The sequence below is a fragment of the Neovison vison genome, chromosome 2 (genome assembly GCF_020171115.1).
Source record: "Neovison vison isolate M4711 chromosome 2, ASM_NN_V1, whole genome shotgun sequence".
NCBI classification, from domain to species: domain Eukaryota; kingdom Metazoa; phylum Chordata; class Mammalia; order Carnivora; family Mustelidae; genus Neogale; species Neogale vison.
The window spans coordinates 72,569,959-72,583,686 of NC_058092.1; the positions used below are offsets into that span (position 1 = coordinate 72,569,959).

The window sequence follows — 13,728 nt, forward strand, 5'->3', positions numbered from 1 at the left end:
CTGAGCTATCTTCATGATGTGAAGCTAGGCTACAATCTATATGAATGTCTCTTTTCTTCCAGTTTATGTTTGCTCTTAGAATGGAGCCCTTTGAAAGCCTAAATCCCCACACTCAGTGGACCACAGATGCTAACTTTTGACTCTTAGCCCCATAAAGCCACCAAAAGCCGTATTTAGTTTGTGAACACACGTAGGGCAAGAGCAGCTCTAAGTGTGTTCATCTCTCCACTGTCTTCTTTCAAATGTTGGCTTGAAGTGTTCTCAGTATTCTGTTACCTATTTGATGCTTGTAACTTAAAAAACAATTTAGCCAGGCAACTTGAATTACCTGCTTCATCACTGGAAGTAGACACCCTCTGGCTCTACAATTTTCTTTTAAAATCTGATAAAGTTTTAACCACTACCATACTTCTTTTTTATTTTTAAGATTTTATTTATTTATTTGGCAGACAGATCATAAGTAGGCAGTGAGGCAGGCGGGGGTGGGGGTAGCAGGCTCCCTGCTGAGCAGAGAGCCAAATGCAGGACTCCATCCCAGGACTTGGGATCATGACCTGAGCTGAAGACAGAGGCTCTAACCTACTGAGCCACCCAGGTGTCCCCATTACCATTCTCCTAAACTGCTCTTGTGAAGGTCATCATAAAACTTAATGCTACTAAATCCAGTAGCTTCTCTAAGTCTTAACTTTTATCCAAAAAGGACCCCATCGAACCCTTCCTCCTCAGGCAAATATTTTCTTCACTCCACATGCATCTAGTTTTCTTCTTATCAGGTATAGCTTCTTCTTAGCTTTCTTTGCTAGTTCCTCCTCATTTCCCTGATCTTGAAACATTGAAGAGCCCTAAGACATGATGTTTAGACTTCTTTACTTTTCTTTCTCCACCTACTCTTTAGGGAGTCTTAAGCAGTCATAAGGCATTGGATGCTATTTATATGCAAGTGAATTCATAATTCTTTCCTCTACCCAGGATCTCTCTCTTTAACAGCCTCCTACCTCCTGGACATTCTTACTTGATACTTAACAGTCATCTCAAATGAATTGTATCTGAAACTGAACTCCTGATCTTTTCTCTAAAACTTGCTTCTCCATCTCTGTACAGGAACTCACACTTCCATTTGTTAGTCAAAATCCTTGTTAGTCATCATCTATCCATCTATTTCTCTCTTAACCTATATCCGATTATCATAAAAAACTGCTGGCTCTTTGCAGTATAAACATTTTAACAATGTTTCTTCTTCCAATTCATGAGCATGGAATGGTCTTCCATCTTTTTGTGTCTTCTTCTATTTCTTTCATGAGTGTTCTGTAGTTCCTCGAGTACAGATCCTTACCTCTGTGATTAGGGTAATGTGAATTGCTGTATGAGTTCTACTAGTTTGGGGGTAGAGTCTTTTGGGTTTTCCATATAAAGTATCATGTCATCTGCGAAGAGAGAGAGTTTGACTTCTTCATTGCCAATTTGGATACTTTTATTTCTCTTTGTTGTCTGATTTCTGTTGCTAGGACTTCTAATACTATGTTGAACATGAGTGGTGAGAGTGGGCATCCTTGTCATGTTCCTGATCTCAACGGGAAGGCTGTGAGCTTTTTCCCATTGAGAATGATATTTGCTGTGAGTTTTTCATAGATAGATTTTATAAAGTTCAAGAATGCTCCCTCTATCCCTATACTTTGAAGCGTTTTAATCAGGAATGGATACTGGATTTTTTCAAATGCTTTTTCTGCATCAGTTGAGAGGACCATGTGGTTCTTCTCTCTTCTCTTACTGATTTGTTCTATCACATTGATTTGCGAATGTTGAACCATCCTTGAAACCCAGGGATGAATCCCACCTGGTCATGGTGGATAATCTTTTTAATGAGCTTTTGGATCCTATTTGCTAGGATCTTGTTGAGAAACTTAGCAACCATATTCATCAGGGATATTGGTCTGAAATTCTCATTTTTGGTGGGGTCTTTGTCTGGTTTGGGAATCAGGGTAATGCTGGCTTCATAAAGAGTCTGGAAGTTTTCCTTCTGCTTCAATTTTTTGAAACAGCTTCAGGAGAATAGGTACTTTAAAATATAGCCAAAGACTTGCTCATTTCTTATCACTTTCTCTGCTACCAACTCTAGTTCAACCCATCATCATCTCTTACCTGGATTTTTTCAGTGGCCTTCTCAGTGGCTTCTTTTACTCTTGTCTCCATTATTATTTGTAATATATTAGCCAGAGTAATATCTTAAAAATCTAAGTCGAATCATATAATTTCTTTGCCTGAAAAGCTTCTAATGGCTTCCCACCTTATTCAGAACAAAAGCTGGAGTCTTCTGTGTAGTTCAGAAGATCCTATATAATCTGTGTTTTGGGTATCTTTCTGGCTTCATTTTCTACCACTTTGTGCTTATGCACTCTCTTCTAGTCACACTGGCCTTCTTGCGACTCCTAGAACACACTAAAGACACTCACTCCCAGGGCGTTTGTTGTTTTTTTCTGCCCTGAAAGCTCTTTCCTGTTTGCTTGTCCTCTTCCCCTCTTTTGACATTTCTCAAATGCCATGTTCTCAGACATGCCTTATCTAACTGCTATATTTAAAATTACCCTCACTCTACTCGTATCCCCCTTCCCTGCTGTTCTGTGTTTTTCTATAACATTTCCCATCTCCTAGTGATGAAAATACTTTTGGACGTTAAAACCTTTCTGATACCTTGCAATCCATACCACGTAGCTATTTTTCTTACAAGAAAGGCAGACCTTGAATTAGATTTCAGTCATTTGTATGTCTTAAAATGTCTTTGTTCCTTTCAATTCTATAGAATCAAAGTTTTATGCCTTCAAATATGGGAAAGAATCAAACTTAGAATTACTACAGCCAACTGTAACTATAAATATTAGTTTAGTTTTTGTGGTAATCTAGAGCAAGAAATATCTATAGAAGTTAAGCATTTTATTAATATAAATATTTTCTTTGCACTTCTAGTAGAAGTATGTGTTCTTAGGCAAGAATGTATGAGAGTGTGTGTGTGTGTTATGTGGTATATATGTATGTAAGTTAAAGAAAATACGGACTACTATTCACCCTACAGAAGGATATAACATGATTTTTTCCCCCAAATCAGCATATATGTTACTCTGTTGGGAATAGAATTTTTAGCAAAAAACAGTAACTACTAATATTGAATGTGCAGCTGACCTCAGACCCAATAGAAATTAAAATTAAATGATGTAGTGTAGCAGACAGGGTTCCTTTACTTATCATTAGATAATTATAGCTGTTCTACTTGCTTTAAAACTTTTCCTTGATGCTTCTACTCTAAATTCATTTTTGCACCTCTGGTTAAGGATTTTGGGCTATCTGTGTAGGGACAAAAAAAACTCCAAGAATACCAAACCATCTTCCTACTCAGTGACTCTACAATGATGCATTGAATTTCCATTTTGTGTAAAAACCATAAATTCAGGAGGTGTGGTGGCAGGGGTTCTACCATATATTTTTTTTCATGTTACCACTTCTGGTAGATCTGACATGTACTCCAGTTTACCCCAAAGGTCAGTCCTTCCTATTTTAATTTTTAAGATGAGTATGATATGTTCTAAGCACAAAGGGTAAGCAAGTAATATAGTTATTGTGGAGTAGGAAACATTGGGGATCAATAAGGCTGTGTAGAAGACATTGTTAATGAGCCCTCAGAAAAGGATACTCTGACTTCAGAATTATGTCCCTCTAAGAGTATTTGTTTTTTGAAAACACTAAAATGCCTTCTACAAGGGTTTTATCAAAATGATTATGATTCTAAATGAATACACTCTAAATCTCAAATGCACTGAAATGATGAAATCGGACATCAGAGTTAGAAAAAAAAAAAAAAAGCCAAGAACTTACCATCTGATACTTTGTGTTCACAGTTAAGCAAATCTTTACAGATTCGTGCTGGGTTATCTCGTGTGCCAAGAGGGTTCTTGATGCTGTGCAGTAAATTGCTAAGGTAGTTCAGCGTTTTGAATATCTCTGCACTGTAGTCAGTTAAAGTCACTTCGGTATTCTGGTAGCTCTGCCAAGTCATCAAAGGAATCAATCAGCAAAAAAGCATAGGGAAGCCATCACCAGTATGTAACCCTTATGATCAACATGGATCAAGGCAGAAGAAAAATGTATCCTGTTGTATGCAATGAGTTGGAAGAGGGGTGTAAAGAACGGTTTATATGTAAATACAGGCATATGTGTATATTTTATTAATCTTGACCCTAAATAAGAGATTAAATTTATTCTAATGGCCTAGTTTGCAAGCTAACATAAAGCTAAACAATTACTATGCCTGGTATAGTATAATGTTTTAAAGAAAATTATACACTGAATAGAGTTTAAATGAGAAAAATGAGTAACAATGATAGATCCTATTTTAAGAGTTGGCTATGTTTCATTTAACTATTTTCTCCTACAGTATCTAATTCCTTATTAAAAAATTCCTTAAATGTATTACATTTTTGTTTTAAATGGTTTCCTTAAAAACATCCCATGCATATATTTCTGTTTATTAAAAAATGCCTACTTGTTCAATCTGTTTTAAGTACAATCTCTGAGATAAAGCCACATTTTGGACTCAGAAAAAACTTTCTGTTTAATTTGTATATTGAGAGTGCCAATGTAAATAAAGCCAGATATATTACCTCCATCTGTAGGGCAGTATGTGATTCAATCAAGGCTTGAATAGCAGCATTGATATCCATTTGTTTCTGTGTAAAACAAAACCATTTGAGATTAGCAGTAACATCAACACTGAGTACTCTACAGTAAGGGCTGTAAATTCTGAAAGCAGTGCTATTAAAGTATACTAGACTTATTATCTGAAGGTGGTTTGTAACTCTTACGGTTAGACAGATCTTGCAAATTTTGCCTGGATAGCTGAAAGGACAATATGCTGCCTTCATCCAAATCTCAAAAGTCTCCTAATTAAAATGGGACCAAAGTCTAGAGCCCTCAAATGAAAAACTATTTGTCACTGCTACATAAAAACACACACAAAAGTTACTCAAATGGCAGAAGAATGAAATATGACCCCCTCAGTTAATAAATTGTAAAGTGAAGAATAAATAACTGTAGTAATTTATAACAGTTACATTCTTGGAAGGAAAATATAATAAAATACTACTGTCCTGAGGTAGTCACCACATTCGTTTAATCTGATACTTTTGCGGTCTTAAAAACAATTTCTGAAGTTGGAAAATGCACCATTAGTCCCAAAAGAAATAATACAGCATGAATCCATTCTCCTCCTGTATTTAATAAAAGATATTTTTAGAGACAGCCTCACCATAACCATTAGTAAAGGTCTTTTTTGTATTTTATTTTTTAAAAAGCTTGGAAACTAAGAAGCATGAGTTGGGAGAAAGTTCTGTGAAATGGCATCTGTGTCAACAGATCAAGCAATCTAATTTCTTTCAGAATAATTGTGTTGCTAAGATATCTTTTTATTTGGAGGGCCATACAATAAAAACTGTTTTCAACAGATCTCTCCTAACTCATGACTTGTAATTTGAAAAACTATTTAAAATGATGGGACAATCAGTAAAATGCACTCTTCCTTGCTTCAACATGTGGTTTTCATATTGGAAAATAATTGAATCATTCTGTATATATATACTGCCAAAAACTGTGATACATATTGAGGACAAAACAGTAAGCTCAAAGAAAACTGTCCTTGTGAAGCTGAAGTTTAAGGGAGACAAAGGCACTAATCAAATCCTAAAACTACATAATTAACAAATTGTGATATGTGTTAATGAAAGAAAAAATGTGCTTGGACTCATTAAAGAGACTAGGGGGTTTTAGTGAAATCTGGAGAAGAGTTTTGGAAGGAATAGGTCAGGGCAGTCTTTTCTGAGATAGTGACATTTGATTTGAGATCTGAAGACTAAATAAGAATTGTGAAGACTGGGTGCGAGAGCTTTCCAGGCAGAGTAATAGCCTTGCACAAAAGCTATCAGATGGAGAAGTGTGGTCTATTCACAAAACAGAAAGGATCAGCCTTTCTGGTTCTGTGCAGAAGAATTCCGACCATCATGCCTGCGTGGATGAGTAGATTTGGGGCATGGGTCACATAAAAATATTGGCACTAAACATGGGCAACTAAATTAAATACTGAATAGTAGTCACCTTTATATTTTCCAGTTGGTTTGTGATTAAGACTTTGATCTTAGAAAAACTATCGTAAACAATTCTCAAACTTTTCAGTTCAAGACCTTTTTGCCCTTTTAAATATTATTAAGGGCCTTAAAGAACTTTTATTCAGGTGAGTTATAAGTTTTGGTTTTTATCACAGTAGAAATTCAAACACAAATTTTATTTTATTTTTAAAGATTTTATTTATTTATTTGGCACAAAGAGAGATCACAAGTAGGCAGAGAGGCAGACATAGAGAGAGAGGAGGAAGCAGGCTCCCCACTGAGGGGAGAGCCGATGCAGGGCTCCATCCCAGGACCTTGGGATCATGACCTGAGCCGAAGGCAGAGGCTTTAACCCACTGAGCCACCCAGGTGCCCTGAAACACAAATTTTAAAACTATTTGTGCTAACTGCTTTAAAATAAACCATATGTTAATATAAATATTTTAATGAAAAATAACTGTATTTTCCAAAAACAAAAAAGTGTGAGAAGAATGGCACTGTTTTACACATTTGTATGTATCTTTAATGTCTGGATTGATAGAAGATAGCTAAACTGTCGTATTTCTTTCAGTATTCAGTCTGTTATGATATGTTATTTTAGTTGAAATGTGTGAAGAAAATCTGGCCTTAAAGAGATACGCAGTTGGAAATAGAATTATTTTATTTTATTTTTTGAAAAGATTTTATTTTTTATTATTTGAGAGAGAGCATGCCCTGGCGAATAGGGGGAGGGGTAGAAGACAAGGGAGAGGAACTAGCAGATACACAAGGTGGCATATTCCACCACCCTGAGAAGAAATAGGATTCTTTTAGTAGCCTTTTCAGATAATCGTGGATATTCTTCTTTCATAGAAAAACTTGATAAATGATAGTTTCTTCAGGGTTAGTTGAAATGTGAAATGTGAAATTAAATCTATGATCTTTTTGTGCTTTTTATATTAAAATCTATTGGTCTATCTTAAACTGTGGAAGTATCTTCTATGCATCCATGGTTTTGTTAAAAACATGCATTGCTTATCTAAAAAATATTGATTTATGGAGTTATGCAGCTCTTCTAAAATATGGGCACATTTCATTATTAATATCATACAATTATATTTGTTAACATCATCGCCAATCATATGAGAAAAATATAAGTACTGCACAGCTATCGAACAGAGTTGTAGATACAAGTTTTCCCAATTTTTTATTTTTGCTTGAAAGTTTAAGACTTATCATTGGGATCAACTTCTGTCAGTAGTTTTGTTGACATGACAGGTTCACTTAATTCAGGTTTAAGGAAATATCTGCCAAATACTCATGTCTGTATAACACTGTTAGTCTGTCACATAAATATGGTGTTCTATGAAAAGAGCAGCTAGTTCAGTTTCTAACAATTGCACAAATGCTTTTATTTGAGTTAAACACTATACTTCAGTATGCAGCAGAAGTGTTCTTCTATATCATCACACAGATTATTAAAAAGCTATATACTCAACACTGGAGTATTTAGGAGACAGAAAAAACAGTGAAGTAATAACCTCCCAGAATTTTCTCTCCTATAAAAGCAATGAGAAAACTGGAAAAAATGTCAGGATGAAGTTTTTCAGGATTATGGAAATTAACAAAATGCTTGCAGCAATGTGAGGAGCATTTATTTAAGAAAAATAGCTGAATCTTGTGAAGGGCAGTGAGCTTCGTGTAATTTAGTTTGCCCTACTCCCATGTCTTCCTTTCTTTCTTCCTATTTTCCCCATGTCCTCTTTTTCAGTTCTGTAGTAGCTAAAAAAACAACAGCACATAATTACAGGAAAAATAAGTCACAGCCACAGGGGGAACAGAATGGAGTCGGAGTTGCTTCAGAGTCATTTCCAGTGAATTATCATTATCTGACTTGTCTGGTGGTTCCCTGGAAGACACTACTTGCAAAGCTGTCTTTATTTTATCTGACTCACAGCTCATCCAATACAAATCACCTTTTCCCTGGGAGCATTTTTCAAAAACATTTAGAGGGAATTAACTTTGTGGCTGTCTGGAGCACTGGAAAACAGTTGGGCAAATAATAAGCTAACAAAAAGCTTACAAGAAAAAGGTAGGGAATAAGATGTCCACAGAGACTCTGAAAAGCTTTGACATATTTCTGGAAATCTAGAAGTCCATGTGCATATGTAGGGTTCAACACATGCTTAGAGTATATGTAGAAGGCCCTAAGATCTCTCCTCTGGCTTTCAGTCTCTGAAATCAGGAAGTTAAAGCTAAGTTGTAGTGTTCAATTGGCTGAGCAATGAAGGGGTGCTCCAACATACACAGAGACATTTGGGAAAAACTGGGAGATTTACTCATTCTGCCATTTAAGGAAATCTCATTCCAATTGTTAGTTGGCCACTAAGGTAGTTGAGTAGACTTTAATGGTCACACATGTTGAAGAATACAGACTTTATTATTCAGAAAAGTCACTAAACAAAGAGCAACAAAAATAAACCTATTTTATTTCTAGAAATGCCATATTACATTATTTACAATGTACAATTTTCAACCACCACAACAAAGACATGCAAATAAACATTCAAGTATGAACCATAAACAAGAAAAAATGCAGTCAATAGACAGAAACTGCTCCTGAGGGAGCCCAAATGTTGTATTTAGTAGACAAAGATGTTTATTAGTTATTTTAGATATGTTCAAAAAACTAAAGGAAACTACTTCTATAGAACTAAAGGAAAATATGAAAAAAGACCTCTCACAAATAAAGAATATCAATTGAAAAAAAAATAGAAATTATGGAAAAGAACCAAATAGAAATTCTGCAGTTGGAAGGTACAAATAATGAAATGAAAATTTACTAGAAAGGCTCAACAGTAGATTTCAGTAATAGAAGAATCAATGAACCTGAAGACAGGTATATTGAGATTTTCAAGTCAGAAGAGTATAACGACAAAAGATGAAAAAAATGAACAGAGGCTCTGAAACTTAAGGAACACCAACAAGAATACTAACACACACATAATGAGAATCTCAGAAATGGAGAAGAAAGAAAAGGGGGCAGAAAGAACATTTCACGAAATAATGGCTGTAAGACAGTGATGAAAGAAACTAAACAAGAAGATACAAATAAAAGGAAAGATATTCCATGCTTGGATTAAAAGAATTAATATTGTTAAAATGTCCATACTACTCAACATAATCAACAGAGTCATGCAATCCCTTATCAAAATTCTAATGGCACTTTTCACAGAAATTGAACAAACAATTCTAAAATTTTCATGGAATCACAGACGACCTTGGCTAGCCGAAGCAATCTTGAGAAAGAAGAGGTGGAGGTATCAGGCTCCCTAATTTCAAACTTACTAAAATCTGTAGTAATCAAAACAGTATGGTATTGGCATTAAAGCTGCACAAAGACCAATGGAACAGAATAGAGAATCCAGAAATAAATCCATGCATATGTGACCAATTGATTTACAACACAGGAGCCAAAAATACACAATGCAGAAGGGACAGTCTCTTCAATAAATGGTACTGGGAAAACAGGACAGCTGCATGCAATAGGATGAAACTGGACCACTACCTTACCCATACGCAAACTTTAACTCAAAATGGATAAAGACTTGAAGAAAACACAGGTGGTAAGCTTCTCAATATCAGTTTTGGTGATAATTTCTTTTTGGATTTGACAATAAAAGCAAAGGTAATGAATGCCAATATAAACAAGTGAGACTACATCAAACTGAGAAGTTCTGCACAGCAAAAGAAACAATCAGCAAAATGAAAAGGCAACCTACTGAACGGGAGAAAATATTTGCAAATCATATAATCTGGAAAGGGGTTAATATCCAAAATATATAGAGAATTCATACAACTCAATGGCAAAAACAAAAAATAGAACAAAACAATTAAAAATTGGGCAGAAGATCTGAATTGACATTTTTTCCAAAGAAGACATACAAATGGCCAACAGGTTTATGAAAAGGTGCTTAACATCACTACTCATCAGGGAAATGCAAATCAAAACCACAATGAGCTATTACTTCAAACTGTTAGAATGGCTATTATCAAAAGAAGAAATAACAAGTGTTGGAGAAGATGTAGAGAAAAGGATGCTCTTTTACAGTGTTGTTGGAAATGTAAATTGGTACAGCCATTGTGAAAAACAACATAGAGATTCCTCAAAAAATTAATAGAATTACTAAATGACCCAGCTAATCCAATTCTGGGTATGTATCTGAAGAATACAAAAATGCTAATTTGAAGACATATATGATTCCTATATTCACTGCAGCATTATTTACAATAGACAAGAAATGGAAAGAACTTAAACCACCTGAAACTAATACAATGTTATCAATTATACCTCAATTTAAAAAAAAAGGAATAGCTGAACATTTGATGAGAAACATTAACCTACAAATCCAAGAAGCTCAGTGAACTCCCCAGACACATCATAATCAAACTGTTGAAAGCAAAGGAAAACAGAGAATCTTGAGAGCAGAAAGAGAGAAGACTCATTAGACCCAAGAGATCTTCAATGAGATTGACAGCTAAATTTCCATAAAAAATCATAAAGGCAAGAAGGCAGTAGGATGACACAGAGTGCTGAAAGTAAAAGACTGTCAACCAAGAATTCTACATCCAACAAAACTATCCTTTGAAAATGAAGGAAAAATTAAGACATTCCTAGATAAACAAAAACTAAGAGAATTTATCATTAGCAAACCTTCCCTAGAAAGATAAAAAAGGGAATCCTGGCTCTTTACATAGTTTGACGATTGCGGCCTTTGCTGCTATGAACACTGAGGTACATAAGAGCCAAGATGCCCTACATAGACGAATGGATTAAGAAGATGTGGTCCATATACACAATGGAATATTACACCTCCATCAGAAAGGATGAATACCCAACTTTTTTATCAACATGGATGGGACTGGAGGAGATTATGCTGAGTGAAATAAGTCAAGCAGAGAAAGTCAATTATCATATGGTTTCACTTACTTGTGAAGCATAAGGAGTACCAGGGAGGACATTAGGAGAAAGAAAGGAAAAGCGAATTGGGGAAAATTGGAGGGGAGACAAAGCATGAGAAAATGTGGACTCTGAGAAACAAGCTGAGAGTTTTGGAGGGGAGGGGAGTTGGGGGATGGGTGAGCCTGGTGGTGGATATTAAGAAGGGCATGTACTGCATGGAGCACTGTGTGTGGGGCATTAACAATGAATCCTGGAACACTGAAAAAATTAAATTAAATTAAAAAAAAAGAAAGATAATAAAGGGAATCCTTTAAACTGAAATTAATGTCTATTAGGTAGAAACTTGAAACCAGATGAAGAAATAAAAAGCACATAGCTATAAAGACAAATATAAAGGAGAATATAGATTCCAAATAGCCAAAATAATTCTGAAAAAGAACAGAATTGAAGGCCGGAAAATCTGATATCCACATGGTAAAAAACAAATGTAGACACTTACCTCACATTATACACCAAAATAAACTCAAATAAATCACAGACTTAAATATAAGGACTAAACCTATAAACCTCTTAGATAAAAATAGTGGAAAAACTTCATTAGATTGGCTTTGGTAATGGTTTCTTGGATATGATAGTAAAAGCAAGGCAAGAAAATACAGACAAATTTGACTATATCAGAACTAAAAACTGTGCAAAGGACACAACTGACAGAGTGAAAAGGCAACCCATGGAATGGGAGGAAATATTTATGTCATATATTGGATAAGGGATTACGATCCACAATATATAATGAACTCCTACAATCTAAGAACAACAAACAAGCAACGCAATTCAAAAATGGACAAAGGACTTGAATAGACATTTTCCCAGAGAAGCTATATAACTCAATGAACACATGAAAAGATGTTCAACCTCACTAATCATTAAGGAAATGCAAATTAAAACCACAAGTAGATACCACTTCACTCTCATTAGGATGGGTGCTATAAAAAACAAACAAACAAGCAAACAAACAAACTAGAATATAAAAAGTGTTGACAGGGATGTGGAGAAATTGGAACCCTGTGCAGTGATGGTGGGAATGTGTAAGTGTGCAGCTACTATAAAAAACAGTATAGCAGTGCCTCAGAAAATAAAACATAGACTCACTATATGCTCCAGCAATGCCATTTCTGGGTATGTACCAAAATGAACTGAAAGGAAAGACTCAAACAGATATCTATACACCTACATTCATAGCAGCATTATTCACAATATCAAAAAAATGGAAGCAACTCAAATGTCCACTTAGATATATCAGATGTGGTATATATAAATACAATGGAATATTATTCAGCCTTAACAAGGAAAGAAATTCTAACATATGCTACAATGCGTATGAATCTTGAAGACACTATGCTAAGTAAAATAAGCCAGTCATAAAAGGACAAATATTGTATGACTGTCACATACATGATGTTCCTGGAGTAGTCAAATTAATAGAGACAGAAAGTGGAATGGTAGTTGCCAGGTACTGGGGAAGGGAGGGATGAGAAATTACTGTTTAATGGGCACAGAGCTTCAGTTTTGAAAGAACAAAAAAGTTCTGGGTATGGATGGTGGAGATGGTTGCACAACACGTGAAGATACTTAATGCCACTGAACTGGATGCTTAAAATGGTTAAAATGATAAATTTATGTATATTTTACCAAAATTAGTAACAATAATAAATAAGTAAATATGTTCATTATCCCTTACACTTAACTATCCCACTGCTGGGAATTAGTCCTATGAATATTCTGCAAAAAGGATAAGCAAAGGGACTGGGCATTGGTACTGTGTGTAATAGTTAAAGATGAGAAACAACTTTAACACCCATCAACAGAGGTCTTAGATGAATATTCTTAAGTAAAATGACTATTTTTTTAAATTTTCTGTGAATGGGTGGCAGTGAAGAATACAATGACTTTTAGCAGATTAATAGTGTAGAGTATGTTACTTAACGCATAGTAAGGTACCAGCAATTTTAAATGTCAGCTCAATGAAAAAGGCTCCCCCACCCAATAAGCATTAGAAAGAAATGTAACAATTGGTCACTCATAAATTTTCTTGGCTATACATATATTTGTATAATTCCCAATGAAGTCCCAAAGCCTAGGTCATGCCTAGGTCATGCCTGGCACATAGTAGGCATTCAATGTTTTCTCAAGGATAGTCTTCCCCTGGACAGGCTCAGAGAGACTATTAAGAGGATTTGCTGGGGGAAGTCATTCAGCAACATCTAAGTGCCCACATCTGAGTGTAAAACTCTCATTAGTTGCAGTGAAGGAATGTAAAAGCAGAAGCTCCCTCCATGTACTCTTGTTAGAGAGAACATGTTCTCACATGAAAATCACTTAAAGTTTATAAAAATATGCACATAAGATAGAATATAGAGAATAAGAAGTAATCAGGTTGTTGGCACTGAGAGGAACTAGAATTCATTATACCTTGGGGCAATGAAATCTTCGTAATTCTCTCCCAACTTATTTGAATAAAATCTAGAGTTAGTCTGAGCACTCTAGTATTTTGAGGAGCAGTATAATTTTCAAAAGGTTTTTGAAGTCTTAAGATCACTGGATCTTAACTGGATCTTAAGTGAGCCACTGGGTGGCTCAGTG

General features: G+C 35.2%; 1 protein-coding gene across 4 annotated transcripts in view; it reads right to left on the reverse strand.

Moving 5' to 3' along the window:
* The window catches only part of COL24A1 (collagen type XXIV alpha 1 chain), a 395,660-nt gene that overhangs the window by 11,101 nt on the left and 370,831 nt on the right, over positions 1-13,728 (reverse strand). For all 4 annotated transcript variants that reach the window (XM_044238615.1, XM_044238616.1, XM_044238614.1 and 1 more), the window contains 2 exons: positions 4,650-4,715; positions 3,865-4,033 (listed from right to left, as the gene is read on the reverse strand). In XM_044238615.1, the coding sequence (XP_044094550.1) occupies positions 3,865-4,033; positions 4,650-4,715 (235 nt within the window). The remainder of the gene's footprint in view (positions 1-3,864; positions 4,034-4,649; positions 4,716-13,728) is intronic.